The sequence below is a fragment of the Mustela erminea genome, chromosome 6, assembly GCF_009829155.1.
Source record: "Mustela erminea isolate mMusErm1 chromosome 6, mMusErm1.Pri, whole genome shotgun sequence".
In the NCBI taxonomy this organism is placed as follows: Eukaryota; Metazoa; Chordata; class Mammalia; order Carnivora; family Mustelidae; genus Mustela; species Mustela erminea.
The window spans coordinates 102,275,457-102,293,877 of NC_045619.1; the positions used below are offsets into that span (position 1 = coordinate 102,275,457).

At 49.2% G+C, this 18,421-nt stretch overlaps 1 protein-coding gene across 2 annotated transcripts in view; it reads left to right on the top strand.

The window, feature by feature from the left end:
- The window catches only part of VWF (von Willebrand factor), a 135,657-nt gene that overhangs the window by 52,888 nt on the left and 64,348 nt on the right, over positions 1-18,421 (top strand). For both annotated transcript variants that reach the window (XM_032349034.1, XM_032349032.1), the window contains 3 exons: positions 3,065-3,305; positions 9,560-9,654; positions 12,759-12,919. In XM_032349034.1, the coding sequence (XP_032204925.1) occupies positions 3,065-3,305; positions 9,560-9,654; positions 12,759-12,919 (497 nt within the window). The remainder of the gene's footprint in view (positions 1-3,064; positions 3,306-9,559; positions 9,655-12,758; positions 12,920-18,421) is intronic.

Consider the following 18,421-nt stretch of genomic DNA (forward strand, 5'->3'; position numbering starts at 1 on the left):
AATAACACAGGCTGGCTGGCCCAGCATGGTCAGGTAATGCCAGCGGTGTAACTAAAGCCTGAACCTTCTTCCCTCTTGAGGCATAGGTGGGAACTGTCTCCCTGCTAGGTGACTACACACTGAATAAAAGATAATTAGATTAAGTCAGGGGCAGCCAAGGAAGACCTTCTGGAGGTGGTGTACTTGACCAGGCCTTAAAAAGACTCCACCTTGGCCAAAAAGAGCTGTTCCACTGTGGGACAGTAGTAGTGATTTGGGGGAAATGAGGGGGATATTCTGAGAGGATGAGGTGTCATAAATATTCTGAGTTTTAGAGTGATTTTTAGGATGTGCTTGGAGACAAAAATGTCCATGGTCTTGGCAGAAGCAGGAAAATAGAGGAGCTATGAGAAATGGTGAAAGGCCCTAATCTCATATCATGTATTTGAAAAGAAGCTTAGGTAGGGGGCTCTAGAAGTGTCTAGACCCTTCTAGAAGGGTTGGGGCCTAAGTGCCATCTTGTGTTTGGAGTCTAAGCAAGGTCATAAAAAAGAGGAGCAGAGGCAGAAGTAAGTACAAAAGAGACCACGTTTATGCAGGCATGTTGTTGTGCCTCCCTGTGCCTCTGGGCCTGGCACGACACAGAGTCATGGCCAGCAGCCAGAGGAGGAGAATCTGAGGCCTTTCTGGAACCAGCCCTTGACTTCCCTGCTCTGTGGCCTTGAACTCTTTGTCTCACCCTCCATGCCATAGCTTCGGCCTCGGGGTTTGCTGTTTAGAAATTAGGCAGAGTAGTGAGGAGTAAATGGCATACTGTTCGTGAATATGCTTGTCTGCTATATAATGGTTCATTTGTCCACCCGCATTAGAAATTCTGTATTATCAGTGTGCTGCAGATTCGGAAGGATTTCCTAATTTAGGGCACTGTCCCAGAGGCTGAGGGCTTACCGCCATATTCGGTAATCTTGAAAGAGCCATCATCCTTCACCTCCATTGAGAACAGAACAGGAGGGAACAGGCTGAGATCTGGTTAGGGAGGCAAAAAATTTGAGGGGAGGTAGGAAGGAGTTTTCTGGATCTATGGGCTAACTTGGAGGTAAACCAGAGTAAAGGTTGGCCAGAGGGCCCGGGAGGCCTGAACCTAAGGAGGATGGTCATTTTCCTCCTGAAAAATGAACAGAGGTCCTTAAGCCATTAACTCCATCCTTAAGAAGAACCACACCCACTGGGGATGCTCAGGGAGCAAGGATGGTTCACGCAGCTCCTCTGGGATTCTGAGAGAAGTACACCCTTTTTTCCTCTTCTTATAACTGGGCAAGAGCCCAGGCTCCCTGCAGGCAGGGACCAAGTCTTACCATTTCTGCATTCGTGAGCCTAGCACAACCCCAGGACACAGTGGACGCACAATACCCTTCTGTTAAGTTGAGGTGTGTACCACTTCTGGAGAAGAAGGCCAAAAGAGATATTTCACAGGGCTCTCAGCCAACTCTCCACTCCAAATGCTCCTTAATGGGTGAAACGTGGCCTTATTATCATAGGTTCAGTGGCCTGAAAGTGAGTCACATCTTTATGACCCAACACGCCCCATCTTAACCCACCCTGCTCTAAATATTCATCCACTGACCCAGCCTCTCTGCTGGTTCAGCGAAGAATCCACATCTAATATGGCGACGGGGCCCGCTCCCTTCTCAGCTATCCTCAAACCCCGAGCCCTGAGCATTTGCAGGAGGCGGAGGCCGCAGGGGCTCCCCAGATGCTCCCACCCCCATGTCTGGGGCTCATGGCCTGGTCTTCCTGTGACAGCTCCCGTGGCACGTGCTGCCCGTAGGTTCCTACTGTAGAAGTGGATCCTAACAGAGAGGGCAGGGCTTCCAGTGGTCTCAGGAGTGTGCTCAGAGTGAGGCCCTCCCTTCCTGGACAGCAGCTGGTGCGCAGCGGGAATGCCTGCCGAAAGGGCAAAGGGCTTCCTGCACACCCCAATAAAGAATTTCATCACTGGGGTGCTCCCGGGAGTGTGTGCAGTGGCCAGATCCCCCAGGAGTTTCAGGCCTTCCTCGCCTAGGCCTTTCTCTGGAATGGCCCTCCCTTCGGGACCCCGCGGAGCTCAGGCTGCGTTTCTCCAGTCATCAGTGATTCAGTAGCCGTGACTGACCGTGTGCCACAGGCCGGGCCTGCCTCAGACCTGGTTGGTTCGCTCAGCCTTCACAACAAGCCAGGCGGGTATGAGTCCCTTCCAGCCAGGAAACTGCTCAAGGTCACGTGGTAACTAGTGACAGAACTGGGTGTCAGACCCAGGAATTTGGGAGACAGAACCCATCTCCTTCCCTGTGTTGCAACACTTGGCCCCACGACCTCTTGGCTCTTGGACGCCGTGCTGTCTTTCTGTGGGAGGCCGGGGAGAGTGAGGGCAGCAGGGAGGCAGGGCTGCCCGCCCTGCTGGAGCAGGTTCAACAGCGGCTGGCTCTTTGCGGCTGTCCTCCAAAGCACGGCTCCTTAGGGGCAGTTTGCTTTTAGGGCATAATGGTGAAGAGCGTGAGCTTTTGGGTCACGGAGAACTGGGTTCAAATCCTGCCTCAGCTTCTGCCTGGGAGGCATGATCTTGACCAGTCACTCAGCTTACGTTGAGTTCTCTTCCGTGTAGGATGGGGGCCATGAGATCTAGCTCAGTGAGAGGCGTAAAAGGCATAAAAACTGTGTGAAGAGCAGGGTTACAGTAGGGGATAAATTAATGATCTTTATCCAGAGAGAAATGTCCTTGCCTGGCACTCCCAGTTCTTTTTAATAGTCACAATATCAACATCCCCCCAATTTCTACACGTCCCAGGCTTTAAGGCTTTGGAAACTGCTACGGCGGCAGCCCTCGGGTTCAGCAAAGGGGAATCCATGTGCATCTGTTATTATCAGAGATGTTTGTGAGCCTGAAAATGCAGTTTTGCTCAGAGTGGGAAAGGAAGGTGGTGATCGTATAGCTATACTTGGAGTCTCAGCTGCAAGGGTGGCACCCCAAGTCCCAGAACCCCAGCCCTTGGCATCTGTGTGCTTCCATGCTTCCACTGAGGCCTTCCTCCCCTCCCTTCTCTCCCAGCACTGAGCTGCCCACCGGGCCAGGTGTACCTGCAGTGTGGGACCCCGTGTAACATGACCTGCCGCTCCCTTTCTTACCCGGATGAGGACTGCGATGAGGTGTGCTTGGAAGGCTGCTTCTGCCCCCCAGGGCTGTACCTGGATGAGAGCAGAGACTGTGTGCCCAAGGCCCACTGCCCCTGCTACTATGATGGCGAGATCTTTCAGCCTGAAGACATCTTCTCAGACCATCACACCATGTGGTAAGTACGAGCTGTGGGATCGCGGACCCCAGGAGTGGCAGAAGTCAGAAAGAAAATGGTCCTCCATGTCCTTCATTTCATGGGTGAGAAACTGAGGCACAGGAAGGGAAGGGACTCGCCCAGAGTTGCACAGCTGATTGGAAGCAAAGCTGGGATTCACCCAGCTCGAATGACTTCCTTACCTTGTGGGGACTTAGAACAGGCTACCAGCAAGACTGCTTCGGCTTCATTGCCAACTCCTGTTTGCTGGCTTCCCCTTTTGAGAACAGTAAGTATCCCCTCCACTATAGCCCCCTGGCAGGGTTCTCACGCAAGGGCATTTGAGCCAGAGGAAGACTGACTGTGGCAGCTTTTCCTCCCTGGTGCATGGCATCTTGATCTGCTTCTTGCACTGCCTGAAAAATAGCTCCCGCTGTATGCACTTCTTGTGGCCTTTTGCCCGGGGCCTTGGTCACAGTCAGTTTCAGTAGAGCCGTCACAGCCACGAGAGAAACCGGTAACACATCATTTGTTGGGCAAATGCTTCCTTGGCACGTGCTCTGCCCTGGGTGCTGGAAGGTGAACAAGATACACTGTGGGTCCCGAGGAAGCTGACAGTCCAGTAGAGGAACAAATGCACATGTCCTGATTCCAGAATATTCTGTCATGAAAGGAGAGACTGTAGTGTGAGGAGCCCTAAGGCATCCATCCCAGCTTTAGTGATGATCAGCACTTTGACAATCTTATTTATGTATCCCCACCTCTCCTTTTTGGCTGGAATAAAGAAAATCTCAACTCTTACGTCATTTCATCTGAAAATGTTTAAGTCTGTGTTTCTAACAGATAAGCACTTAAAAAAAAAGTGACCGTAATATCATTATTAAGTGAAGTGTTAACAATAATTCCTGATAACAACTAATGTTCCACCCGTGTCCACTTTTTCCTGTCCATCTCCAAATGTCTTTTTATGTAGAACTGGTATGTTGAAATCAAAATCCAAACAAGGTCTAGACATTGCATTTGGTAATGAAGCTCACTTAGCTGAATTTACAGTCGTTCCTGATCTCCTGTGCCCGAGGAAGGTTTTTTACACTCAGAGTACAGCAGTTGCTGTCATCGGAGTTGGATTTCAGCACAATATGTTCTATTTTCCCTTGGGACCGTGACCTCCCCAAGAGTAGAGACCATATCTTAGGCCCTGATCCCCAGCACCCAACATACTTCTGGTAGGAAATAGGTACGATCAATGTTTCTTGAGATGAAAGAGCATTGTGTTTGGTACACTTGCCATTTTGGAGACATAAAAATCTCTACTTATTCAGGAAAGGGCAGATTGCTTCCAGTTGGAGAAGACTTGGTGTAAGAGGTAGCTTTGGGTTTGAGGAGGATTCTAACAGTGGGCATGGGGTGGGCCCATGGGATGAGGGCTTTGGGGTGGGCCCATGCCCAGGGACTGAAACCCACAAAGAGACCTTACCCATTACCAAGGTTAGTCCTCTGTCAGAGGGAGGAGAGAAGCTTGGAGGGATGTTGAGGGACTTGGAAAGGTAGGGTGAGGACTTGAGCAGTAGGCAGTGAGGACCTCAGAGGTGTTGAACAGAGAGCAGATAGCATCAGTGCATTCTGGAACCTTTGAGAGGCATGAAGACAGAGAGACCCACTGTGGGAAGAAGTGGACACAATCTGGTCAAAAGGTGTTAAGGCCCTGGGCCAATACCAGTCGTGGAAATGGAGCAAGGGGACAGACACCAGAGACCCTGGGAAGTAAACAGACTGGGGGCGTGTGTAGGGGGATGAAGTTTGCTGAAGATGACCCCGGGACACTGAGCTGGAGTGCCAAGAAGACCAGAAGGGAGGACAGGAAGAGCAAGAGGGCTCTTTGTCGGTAGAGGAAAGATAACGTGTTTGGTTTCAGCCCAGATGAATGCGTTACTGAGAAGGCATGTTGGTGAGTAAATGGAAACAGTCACAGGAATGATGGGTGTGGGTGGAACTTGAGTCTGGACAAGATTCGTGTGAAGGTAGGGGGGATAGCCGTGGGAGTAGTGAGGTTCATGGAGGGCGTGGGCCAAGGAGCAAAAGAGGGGACTGAGTCCAGAGCTTGGGGAGATGTTTAGAGGACCAGGGCAGGAGAAAGAGGACCCCATGAGAGAGGCCAAAGGATCAAGGCCAGCAAAAAGGCATAACTAGGGCAGAGCCCTGTTGTGGAAGTGAAGGGACCAGGGGAGTAATAACATCTGTCGGGTTGAACATTGGGCCTTCACCCAGTGGTCGTTTTACTGCAGTTGTCTGGCTGTGATTTTTAGGGTGTTTCTCTCTGGGACCTTAAAACAATGTTGTTGGGAGTCAAGCATTGCTTTTTTAGCAAAGAATGTGAGGCTTAGAGAGATTATCGCTTTCCCAAATCATTTAGCAAGTGACAGGACCCAGGGACTCTTGAACTTTTCCTATTACATGGAGAGTAGGCGGCTGGATTTGGCGATCAGAAGGTCATGGTGGCCCCCATGTTGCAGTAGCATGGTGAGGAAAGCAGCCGGAGGGTAGGAGGCTGGGGTAACTTGGAGAGCAGCTAGTGTCCCTGGTCATTTTACTATATTGTAGGCACAGGGAAGGTGGGAGATGAGGTACCGTGGGCCCTGGGTGAATAGGGCTTGGGGGGAATAGCCCTGGCTTCAGGCTGTCTTTGGGATTTGCACATCAGTGACCTCTCCATGATATGGAAACCTCCTCTTTCTGGTCTTCCCTTCAGGCACCAGCTGAAAGCTAGTGGCTGTTCTCTCTCCACTTCATTTAGAAAACTGGGATTTCCGGAGAGTAGGAGCCAACGGGAACTCAGGGCCTGTTTGTTGCTCTTTATATTTACTCTTGAGATGATCATGAGTCCCATGGACGCATGCTGGGGGCACCTACAACAGGTGGTAGGAAGGGCAAACACCTGTGCTAGCGTGTGTCTTCAGGCCATTTGGCTGGTCATCGAATGGGCCTCCTCATAGAGTGCTTGCCCTCTTGCAAGCCAAGATCTGGGACAGGAGTTGATTGTAAACCCTCCTGCAAGGTTTCTCTTTTCTTCTTTCTAAAAATAAAATTAAGCTTTTGTTTTTAAAGATTTATTTATTTATTTGAGAGCGAGAAAGAGAGCAGGAGCAGGGGGAAGGGAGAGGGAGAAGCAGGCTCCCTGCTGAGCAAGGAGCCTGATGTGGGGCTTGATCCCAGGATGCTGAAGGCAGATGCTTTCTGTGTGAGCCACCCAGGTGCCCCAAATTTAAGCTTTTGGGTCACGTCCAGATGACAGATCTGACATCTGCGGGAGGATATCTGTAAATCGAGTGTTAGCTAAAAACCAGAGGGTGCAGTTTCTGAAAGTGCCCATGTCAGGAAGGACTGATTCTCTTGCTCATTCGGTTCAATTTTGATTAAACAGCAGCCACATTGAAAATGTTCAAAATCATTACAGTCAGAGAAGTACAATTAAAACAGTGAGTGTTACTCATATCTATTAGAGTAGAAAAACTGGAACTCTGGATAATGCCAAGTATTGGCAGGACTGTGGAATATGGGGCCCCCAATCTGCTATGGGTAGGACATACCCTGGTTCAGAGAACCCAGTAGCTTTCCAAAACCTCAAGCTGATGATGTCATACCTCTGCTTGGAATTCTTTTCTTTTCTTTTTTTTTAAAGATTTTTATTTATTTATTTGACAGAAAGAGACAGTGAGAGAAGGAGCGCAAGCAGGGGAATAGGAGAGAGAGAGAAGCAGGCTTCCCACTGAGCAGAGAGCCCAAAGCAGAGAGCCCATGACCCTGGGATCATGACACAGGCCGAAGACAGAGGCTTAACAACTAAGCCACCCAGGTGCTCCCCTGCTTGGAATTCTTAATAGTTTCCTTTCAGGAGGCCTTAGGATAGTGACCAAATCCTCAAGATGGTCTCCCAGGGCCCATGCACTTCGACCCCTGCCAACTCCTCCCCTCTCCAGCCTCTTGGCCTTCCTTAATCTGGAAGGTGTGTTGCTCCCTTCAAGTGCAAGGTCAGCTGCCCCTGGGAGAGCAGTTGGCACAGTTTATGCAAATTAGATATCCACCCTTGAGATCCCCACAGTTCCTTCTGGGGCATGTATACTAAAGAAATCCTCACACTGGCTCTTAAGAGCACAGGTATGAAGATGTTAATCACATCTTTTGTTTGTGGTGGCAAGGAACAGGTGACAATCTACGTCTATCCATGGGAGGGTACATATGTAAAATGTAGTGGATGCAAACAATAGAGGGCCAGGCAGCCTTAAAAGGACCCTGGCAAGTTGGTATGTATTAGCAGGGTGGATTGTTTGTTTGTTTGTTTGTTTTTGTTTTTTGAGAGAGAGCAGGGAGGGGCAGAGGAAGAGGGAGAGAGTCTTAAGCGGGTTCCACACTCAGCGCAGAGCCCAACATGGGGCTCTATCTCACGACCCTGAGATCATGACCTGAGTTGAGTTGAAATCAAGAGTCAGATGCTCAACCGACAGAGTTCCCCAGGCTCTCTGGCAGGGTTGACTCTTAAACACATGGTGCTAAAGAAAACAACCAAACAGTGTGATATACGAGATAACACTGCTTGTGTAAATTAAACATACACACGCGTGAAATAAACACACTTTATGAAAGTACATTCAGGCAGATATACATTAAACAGAATAAGATTGTATTAGTTTTATTTATCTATGGCTGCATAAAACAATGAACCTCAAATGTAACAGCTGAAAACAGTGAACATGTACAATCTCCCTCTGAGTTTCTCGGGTCAGGACTGCTGGAGCAGCTTGGCTGGGTGGCTCGGCTTGGGTTGGCTCCAAAGCCTGGAATCATCTGGAGCCTCAAAGGGAGCTGGAGCCTCCAGCCCCAGCTCATTCACACAGCTCTCGGCAAAAGGTTTCAGTTCCTCACCCTGTGGACCTCTCCACTGGGTGGCTTGTGAACTGGTTTCCCCAGAGTGAGTGATCCAAGAGAGGGCACCAAGAGAGAAGCCATAGTCTTTCATCACCTAATCTTAGGTGACACTTGGTATGTCACTGTTGCCCATCCTGTTGGTCACATGGACCAACCTTGGTGCAACCGAGATGACACAAGAGTGTGAACACCAGGATACAGGCATCAGCAGGAGCCCTTTAGGAGACCAGATATCATAGAAATAGTGGTGCGTGGGAAGGGAGGGGGTTGGGATTGGAGGAGAGGAAGAAAAGAATATAAAAAGTATATTGAGTACTTTATGCAAAGCCTTGTGCTGGCTGCTGAGGAGATAATGAGTGAGACCAGTCATGGCTTCTACCTTCTTAGATCTCATAGTCCAGTGATGGGGAGAGAGAGAGAGAGAGAGAGATGTTAACCAGATAATAACTCCAATGCACGCAAAGGCATGAGGGTAGGAGGAAGAGAAGTATATGGTCTATGAATGCTTGACATGGGCTAGAGGAAGGGCAGGCGGGGTTCCAAGCACATGGGACCAAGGATGCCATCTTAGGGATTTGGTCTGTATCCATCAGTTCAGAGTTTCTGCTTCGTCTGGATGAGAAGTAGTGGTGGCTCGAGAAGTCAGTCTGAGTGCCAGTGATGTTTTGGAGATGAAGTCCAAGGGCCGGGTGATGGCCAGATATGGGGGTGGGGAGAAGGCGGTGGCAGGGCTGACCCCTCATTTGCTGGTTTGTGAACGTGGATGGATGGTGGTATCATACAATAAATCCAAGCACTGGAGGACGACTGGCTTTGGTTGGGGGGGGGGGTCATGAGGTCAGTTTTGGACATACTGAGTTTGAAGTCTTTGAGACACCAAGATGGCGATCCTGTAAGTGCTTGAATGTATGGATCTCGGGTTCAAGGTGGGAGATCCCAGCTGCTGATGTGAGTGTGCGAGTCATCTCTGTCCTAGAAGCTGTGGATGACAGCACGGGGTGAGAAGAGAGAGCAGAGCAGGGAGCCAGTGGCGGGGGGGGGGGGGGGGGGCGAGCCTAAGGGAGCAACCAGGAAGGTAAGAGGAAACCAGGAGGGATTTTTTTCTTTTTCTAGAAGAACAGAATAGTCACAGTGACGAATAATGTTAAAAGGGATCAGGTAAGGAAAGAACTGAAGACATTCCATTAGGATTGGTAACACAGAGGCTGCTGGGAGCCCCAGCAGGCTGTGTTTCCGTTGACTTAGGAGACTGCCTGAGTTGGAGGGGTCAGAGGGTGAGTGGGAGGCAAGGAAAAGGTGTTGGCCGGGGTCTCCGCTCTTGCAAAGCTGGGCTCCGACCTTCCTGTCTGCAGCTACTGTGAGGATGGCTTCATGCACTGTACAACAAGCGGAACCCCAGGAAGCCTGCTGCCCGACACCGTGCTCAGCAGTCCCCTGTCTCACCGCAGTGAGTACTGGGCTCTCCATCTCCCCGCTGGGCTGCTCTGTCCCACGTGTGCATGCATTCGGGCATGGGTCAGGACTGACACAATGTTTGTGTCTGTATAACTGACTCTCAGGCCTTGAAGTGCTTTCGCATGTGTATACCCAGATTATTGAGGCAAGGAGGAATTTTAGGGGGAAAGATTGAGTTCTCTGCAAGGTGGATTCAGTGGGATTTCTGTTTTGCCCATGGTGACCTTAACCTAGAGGGCAGCTATAAGTTGGTAGCCTTGATTATAGGCGACCTTGGCTCCTTCCTTGGCTTCCTTTTGCCCACAGACATGCTGACAAGGATATCTGTTTGTCTATCTATCTATCTAATCATTTTGATTTATTTTTATTCATCATGATAAGTGCATTCATTAATCCCCCCCCCCACCATGCCCCTCCACCTCCCCTCTGGTAACCAGCGCTTTCTCTATAGTTCAGAGTCTGTTTCTTAGTTTCTATTTCTCTCTCTATTTTTTTCCCCTCTGCTACTTTGTTTCTTAAACTCTACATATGAATGAAATTATTTGGTGTTTGTTTTTCTCTGATTGATTTTTCAAAGCATTAATACTCTCTAGCTCCATCCAGTTTGCTGCAAATGGCCAGATTTCATTCTTTTTATGACTGAATAATATTCCATTGTACATTTATACACCACCTCTTCTTTATCCGTTTGTCTATAGGTGGACGCTTGGGCTGCTTCCATAGTGGGGTTACGTAAATAATGCTACAGTAAACACGGGGCGCAGGTATCTTTTTGAAGTAGTGTTTTTATTGCCATTGGGTAAATATCAAGTAGTAGAATTATTGGAATTATTGGTAATTCTATTTTTAATTTTTTTGAAGAAACTTATGCTGTTTTCTAGAGTGCCTGTACCATCTTGCATTCCCACTAACAGTGTAAAAGGTTCCCCTTTCTCCACATCCTCTCCAACACTTGTTTCTTGTGTTGTTGATTTTAGCCATTCTGACAGGTGTGGGGTGGTATCTCATTGTAGTTTTGACATTTCCCTGATGATGATTGATGTTGAACATCTTTTCATATGTGTGTTGGCCACTGGATGTCTTCTTTGAAGAAATGTCTGTTTATGTCATCTGCCCATGTTTTAATTGGAATATTTGTTTTTGGGGTGTCAAGTTGTGTAAGTTCTTTATATATTTTGGATACTAACCCTTCATCAGCTGTGTTGTTTGCAAATATCTTTTCCCATTCAGTAGGTTGCCTTTTAATCTTGTCGATTGTTTCCTGCACTGTGCAGAAGATTTTTATTTTGATATAGTCCCAATAGTTCATTTTAACTTTTGTTTCTCTTGCCTCAGGAGACCTATTTAGAAAAAAGTTCCTATAGCCAGTGTCAGGGAGATTACTTCTGCTTCTCTTTTCAAGGATGTTTATGGTTTCAGTTCTCACATTTAAGTCTTTAATGACTAGGATGTATGTTTAGAAAGCTTTTCAGATGGATTTGAAGGCAGGGATATTGGACCCTTTATTCTCAGTTTGAAGGTCCTCATACTTGGTACGCAGTTTAAGGACAAGGCACAGAAGGGAGAAGGGGTTGGCCCGGCACTGGTGGGACCATATTCACATTATGGTTCAGGGAGAACTAATTGGCTTCCAAATGGATCTTTGCTTAGAAAGGACTGACCCAGTAGAGGGAGAGGAATGACTTTAGGCAGATACATGTGCTATTTTCAATGTCCAGCTTGACCACCTCTCTCTGCCTTTCTCTTCCCTCAAGACCCCATCTCTCCAAGCGACCTGGGTGTGTGCTTTGCCTTTGTTCTCCAGTTCGCCCTGGGTGAGAAGTCAGGCTGCCCCGTGTGACTGCTTGGGGAGCATCTCTCAGCCTGGAGCTGGGGCAAGAGCCCAAGCACGTGGGCAGCTCAGAAGTTGAAATAAGAACTTGTGACCTTGTTTTTATCTGTTCAGGCTGCCATAGCAAAATACCACAGACTAGGTGGTTTAAGTGTAAGAAATACAGATTTCTGTCTTTGTCTTGTAAATGTACTTCTCACAGTTATAGAGGCTGGAAGTCCAAGGTCAGGTGCTAGCAAGGTCCCGGTGAGGGTTGCAGACTTCTCGTGTCCTTACAGGGTGGAGAGGGCTGGGAAGCTCAGTGGGCTCTCTTCATCAGGGCACGAATCCCACCCGTGAGAGCTCTACCCTCATGGCGCCATCACTTCCCAAAGGGCTCACTTCCTAGCACCACTACCTCTAGGGTCAACATGTGAATTTCGGGGGCGGCAAGACATTCAGTCCGTAAGAGACCTGAGGGTCACGAAGTCCTGCCCTGCTCTCCGGCAGTTGCTTGTGTCCCCACCCTCTTGGCTTTTTTCTATCCTATAGTCCCTGGAAGGTGACTTTTTTTTTTTTTTTAATAAGTCAGGAAGCTCCTAGAATTTTGTGCAATTTTGGAAGGCCCACCTAATCTTTTAGGGTTTCAGTTTCCTAACAAAGTTTCTGTGTAAAAATAAGGCTGGAACTTGTCCACAGGAGAGAGTAAGTGCTCTATATAGTCAGATATAAATGCTGTGATGCACACGCAGGTTTCTGAAAGGAAAGTGCTGTAGCAACCCTCCTGTCATCATTTATTCAATCAGCCCATGATAGGTGCCCACGGTCAGGAGATACGATACATTCGTGTACAAAGGAAACAAAACCCCTTCCTTTGGGTTGTCTGAGTGGCTGTCGGTTAAGCATCTGCCTTTGGCTTAGATCATGTTCCGGGGTCCTGGGATCAAGCACTGCTGAACAAGGAGCCTGCTGCTCTCTCTCCCTTAGCCTGCTACTCCCCCTGCTTGTGCGGTGGGTTCAAGGGGAATGAGGAGTGGGCTGATACAGGGATGCGGAGGGCAGGACAGATGCCTTCCACGTGGGCGAAGGTCAGGGGCTCAGATGAGTAGGTGGGGTGGCTCTGCAGTCTCACCGGGGGAGCCTGGCTCAGGGCAAGGCCTGTGGGAGCACCTGATCCCAGGCAGTGGGTGGCTGGATCTCTGGATGCAAGTGGGTGGGGGGGGGGGGTACCAAGGACAGTGTGGAAGGGAGATCCATTGACTCTTTTGCTTTCTTCTACTTCCAAGGTAAAAGGAGCCTGTCCTGCCGGCCTCCCATGGTCACGTTGGTGTGCCCCGCTGATAACCCGAGGGCTGAAGGGCTTGAGTGTGCCAAAACCTGCCAGAACTATGACCTGCAGTGCATGAGCTCGGGCTGTGTCTCTGGCTGCCTCTGCCCCCCAGGCATGGTAAGCCACCAGAGCCACCATGGAGCCTTGGAGGGTGGGAAGCCTTGCATTTTGCTGCAGGTAAAGCACGGGCCAGGTGGCTCTGGAGCAGAGAGAGGAAGAAACAGGAGCGAAGCGAGAATGGTAACGGGGGGGGTGGGTGTGGAGGCTGTGACTGGGGTAGGGGTGGGGGACAGTCTTCTGTGGCTGACTCAGCCATCAGAGCCGGGAAGGGAGATGGTGGGAAAGTGTCTGGAGTCCATCCTGATGAGATCCGACAAAAACACAGGAATTCCGTGCACAGAAGTGCCACAGGAAGCACAGTGAGTATTTCCAGAAAATACTTACGTGTGGAAACTGGCATTTCCCTTGAAATTTTCCCAAGGGCGGCTGCATTCCCCGAATGAAGAGGAGAGGGCACACATATATTTGTATATCATTTGCATATATGTGTAGAACTTTCTGTTGCAAGAGATGATGTTGATGTTGCTGCCCCTTCACCAGCAAGGACAGGCCCCAGTCCCTTCCCCTCACTGAGCCTGGTTTTCCTCACCTGGGAAGTGAGTTACGAGGTCTTGGCCAGCTCTTAACAGATACACAGCCTCCGGCCAGCAGTTCCCAGCATGCCTTGCATGGTCCAAGGTCTGCTGATTGCCTCTACCTGGTTCTAGACGGCTGCTGGCGGCAGGGGTCTGAGCGTGCCCAAGATCCTTGCCTTCCTCCCAAGTCTGCTTGTGGATCAGTTTTGTACACATATATTATGGTCGGTCGTTCCCCTACCCATGGTGGAAGTTACCCACCGTCCGCTGGGGTCCAGAAGCAGGGGCTTGCAGTAGCCTAACGCCGTGTCTCAGTGCCTGTACCATCCCCCTCACTTCATCTTACCATGAGGCATTTTATTATCTTACATCATCACCAGAAGGAGAAGGGTGAGTGGGTATAGTAAGGTGCTTAGACCACATTCGTATCACTCTTCCTACAGTGTAGTGTTATAACTTTTATTTTTAGTTATTGTTCTTCATCTCTTCCTGTGTCTGATTTATAAAGTAAACTTTATCATACGTATGTGTGCATAGGGAAAAAACCAGTATATATGGGGCTTGGTCCTATCTGCGATTTTTAGCATCTACTGGGGGGTCTTGGAATGTATTCCTGTGGATGGGGGTGAGGGGACAACTGCATACATAGGTTATTCTTGTCACCCTGAAGGACGTAACTTCTGGGTTTTTCTCTTTCAAAAGCCTCATGTCTCTTGGCTTTTCCTGACTCTGATTCCCCTGTACCCAAAGTAAGTAGCTGGGGCTGGGGCAGGAGTTGGAGAGGCCATATGGGAGGGGGTAGGATGGCTGTCCTATATGACTGTACAGGGCGTGAGTGATGCCCAGGCCTTGGCTTGAGGGGTGAGGTCCTCGGCCGTGGGGCTGCCAGTGTCCTGTGGAGGGAACCGGGACCCATCACCAGTGGCCCTCAGGCGGGTTGTGCATTGGGGGTGTGCAGGGCACGTGACTGATCTCTTTCCCTCCGGCTGTCCTCCAAGACAGAGAGACGAGCTGTTCACTCTGCCTGGGGTGTTCCCTCTGCCTTAGCCCCTGACGATTTTGTACTGTTTTTTCTAATGAGGGAGCTAGAGATTGGCCTGGGAGCACCCTTGACCTAGAAGGTCTTCTTTGCAGGAGGTGGCTATTCAAGGAGGTTAAGTAAGGAGGGGAACCTCAGAGCTGCATAGCAGCAAGAAATAGACGGGAGAGGAAGCTTCTGCATTGCTCTTTTTATCCCAAGGGCCTCTTATTTGACTGTCCCTTCACTGTACCTGGAGGAGAAATTCTCCAGACATCAGAGAAGCCTCTGGGGGTCCCTGGGTGGCTCAGAGGGTTAAGCCTCTGCCTTCTGTTCAGCTCATGATCTCAGGGTCCTGGGATCGAACCCCACATCGGGCTCTCTGCTTGGCAGGAAACCTGCTTCCCCATCTTTCTCCGCCTGCCTCTCTGCCTACTTGTGATCTCTCTCTCTGTGTCAAATAAATAAAATATTAAAAAAACAACAACAACAAAGAGAGAACCTCTGGCAAGAAAAGGGGCATCACTCAGGGGCTTATGTCAGCATCAGAGACTCTTTTAAATCACCCCCCCTTTTTTTTCAATGAAGCAAACGAGACGGATCATCTCAGATAATAACCACAATAGTCTATCGTGGTCCCAAATCCCCAGTGGGGAGCTAGACCTCACACACAGCATATGGGCACACCAGGAGCTCCCTGGCATTCCCCAAGCATCTGGCACACACTCTGAGGACAGTCTTTAGGTATCTGTCTAACAGCGAGGTGACTCTAACCTCAACCGCAGGGGACTCAATGCTCAAAAGCTCAGAATGTGAGAGATTGGCTTATTTTCACAACTGCCTCATTAGGATGCCAACAGAGGTGCAAATCGTTGAGGCTAGATTCAGCAGAGCAGAAAAGTCCATGATTTACGAGGTGCGCAGTCAGCTGGCTGCTGCACCGGACACGTGTTCCTGGCCACAATGCAAAGACAAAGGAGCTGTTTGGGCCCATGTGATGGTGTAGACATCCTACCCAGGGGTGTTTCTCTGTGTGGCCTGTCTTCCGGGGGAGATGTAAGGATGTGGCACGGGACCGAGGGTTTGGAGAAGAGGTCGGGAGTCTGCATCCTACGCACTTGAGCAGGGGGCCGGGGTGGGGTGGAGGTGGGGGCAGGGAAGGAGCTCTTTGCTGGGGGGCAGATCTTGGAGTGCAGAAAGAGCACCTGAATAGGAACAGGGTAGAGGGCCTGAGTTCTCTGTTCCGGCTTCACTCACCCTGGGGTGAGCGTTTGTTCTTTCTCTGAGCCTCGATTGCCTTACCTGTGACATGGGCATATAATTCCTTTTCTGCCTTCCTCACACATCGGCTGTGGACCCGAAGGGGTTGTAGAATCGTAGGGATAGCTTCAATTCTTTTTGTAAATAACCAAGTCTCAGTCACAGAGGCTCTGTCAACCTCCTCCTGTCCACAGGAGAGAGCCAAGAAGGGCCCGTTTCCTTAAATTTTTGTTCTGTCGTGGACTAAAGCTTTTGTAGCTACAATAGCAATGAATGATCAGAAAAAAGAAACAGAGGGGCGCCTGGGTGGCTCAGTGGGTTGGGCCGCTGCCTTCAGCTCGGGTCATGATCTCAGGGTCCTGGGATCGAGTCCCGCATCGGGCTCTCTGCTCGGCGGGGAGCCTGCTTCCTCCTCTCTCTCTCTCTCTGCCTGCGTCTCTGCCTACTTGTGATCTCTCTCTGTCAAATAAATAAACAAAATCTTTAAAAAAAAAAAAAAAGAAAAAAGAAACAGAAAGCAAGGACATACAAAATATGTACAAAATGTGCGCCCCCCCCATTTTTATTTGATTCAACAGATGTGATGTATTACTCAGGCCAATTGCTGTAGGATTTTCCCAGTGCCTTTCATTTGCATACTCACTATCACAGAGTGACACTGGCCAGGGGACCACGCTGTTGAAGACTGCCTCTCTCTGTCCATACAAGGTATGGCTCCGTGTCCACTGTAAGACCAGAAACTGTCTGAAAATGTTGGGAATGGATTGGGGGTCCCTCCTCTTTGCAGTCTGTGCCCGGCCTGGCATCTGCTTAGAGCTGGGGTTTCCTGGCCACTTTGTCTGCTCCTGACACTGGTGCAAAGGTCTCCTTGCACAGGACAAAGCTGGGAGGGATGCTTTTGATACATGGCCAGTGTCCTCCTAGGTAAATGGTTAGTGGAGAAGCTGAGTGGGAAGGGCACTGGAGTCCTGTCCTTCGAGGTGTGAACCCTGGCTCCTGACATTTACTTAATGGAGTGGCAAGTCACTTAAAATCCTTGAGTCTAATTTTTCTCATCTGTAAAACTTGGTTAGAAGGGCAGTTGGGAGGACTGGCGGTGATAGTGGCGGGGTCATGGAAGCTGCTTAGTAAGTGGTACTTTGATGACCTCTGTTAGAAGCTTGGGGAGGAAAACTATGAATCGTATTATGAACAGAGAGATGCTATAGGAAGTTATCACACACTGGGAGCAATTTTAAGACCTCAGTGTCCACATTCGGAGGCCCTTGAGATCAATCAAATAAGGGGGTTGCATTAGAAAAATTTCCATCTTTTCTTTAGTTCAAAAATTGAGTGGATTTGCCTTTGTTGGAATATTACCCACTTTTACCACAAGGTGGCAGCAAAGCACAACCCACTGCCCAGCTCACTCATTCAGCCGCCCGGTTAATTCTCTTCTGGAGCAGGATCCAGTGGTGAAGTGAGGAGCCCTAAGGACTCGGGGTTTCTGCCCCTTCTACAACACGGGAGTCTGAGGAAAGACAGGAACCAGAACCACTCAAGGCTACATAGTTCTATCCTGGAAATCCTGGTTTCCTGATTCCCAGGCTGGGATCCTTCAGCCCTATTTGCCTCCCTCTCTCCTGCGAGGTTGTCTTGGATAGTGTGGCACCCCAGCGTGGGGGACGCTGACTTACTCTCTGAAATCTAGAAGTGACACTTTCCTAGCTGGTACCTAATTCAGCTGCTGCGAGGAAGCCCTTGGCAGCTAGGAAACGTGTTCATCTCTCTGGTCCTTTCATGCCTGTTTTTCTCACTGGCCCAGTGTGACGACTAAAGAGACTCTGGCATTGCTTTTTTAAAATGTAAAGTCTGGGGCTCTGGGGCCCATTGGGGGTGGGCCTCACATGTGGGCACTATAATCCTATGAGATGTAATTTTAAAAGGCCCCGAAAGCCTCTCTGTCTCAAAAATATCTTCTACTCTTTATATGACTGGTCACCTAATCGGGCCTACTGACATAAAGGGAGCATAAATTCATTTTGGCTAACAAGAGTTTTAGAAAAGCTTAATTTAAATTTAAATTTAAATTCTCACAGGAAGTCATTCACACCTTAGTGTGAACTATTTAATCAGGTTCTTGCCTCAGTAACAAACACCTAGCTGTAATCAGCTGTATTGACCCTGGAAGTATCCCAGGGTCCTCAATCCCAGGACCCTGGGATAGGGGGAATGAACAAAGGATAGCTAGGAGGCAAAAAAGATTTTGGAGAATGGGTCAGTACGGTGTTCATGCATGGGGGCTGGGTGGGGCAAAGGGGAAGATGGTGCCTTTTCAGAGAAGAGCAACAAAACCAATTTTTTTCTACTTCATAATTTTTCTTGGAGCTGCCCAATACCTCATACCTTGTTCTTAGCATGAACCATTCTTCCTCAGGATGGCCCAAGTTGATGGAGAGTGACAATGATTTCTGCCTCTTTTCTTCTCAAGTCTTGGAAGGGCATTTGTTAACTTTGTCTTACTATCGTTCTGGTGTTCCAAAGGGACAAACACTCGGCAGAGATGGTTTACTTTATTTTGAATGTGATTCTTAAGTGACTTTTCCCAGCCGGGGACTGCGGTCCTGACTTACCCTATGCGTCTGACCAGTCCTCATCTGGATCCTCTATCCTCTTCATCCCCTGTGTTGTGCCTTTATCTTTCAGTCTCCAGGGATTTTTTTTTTT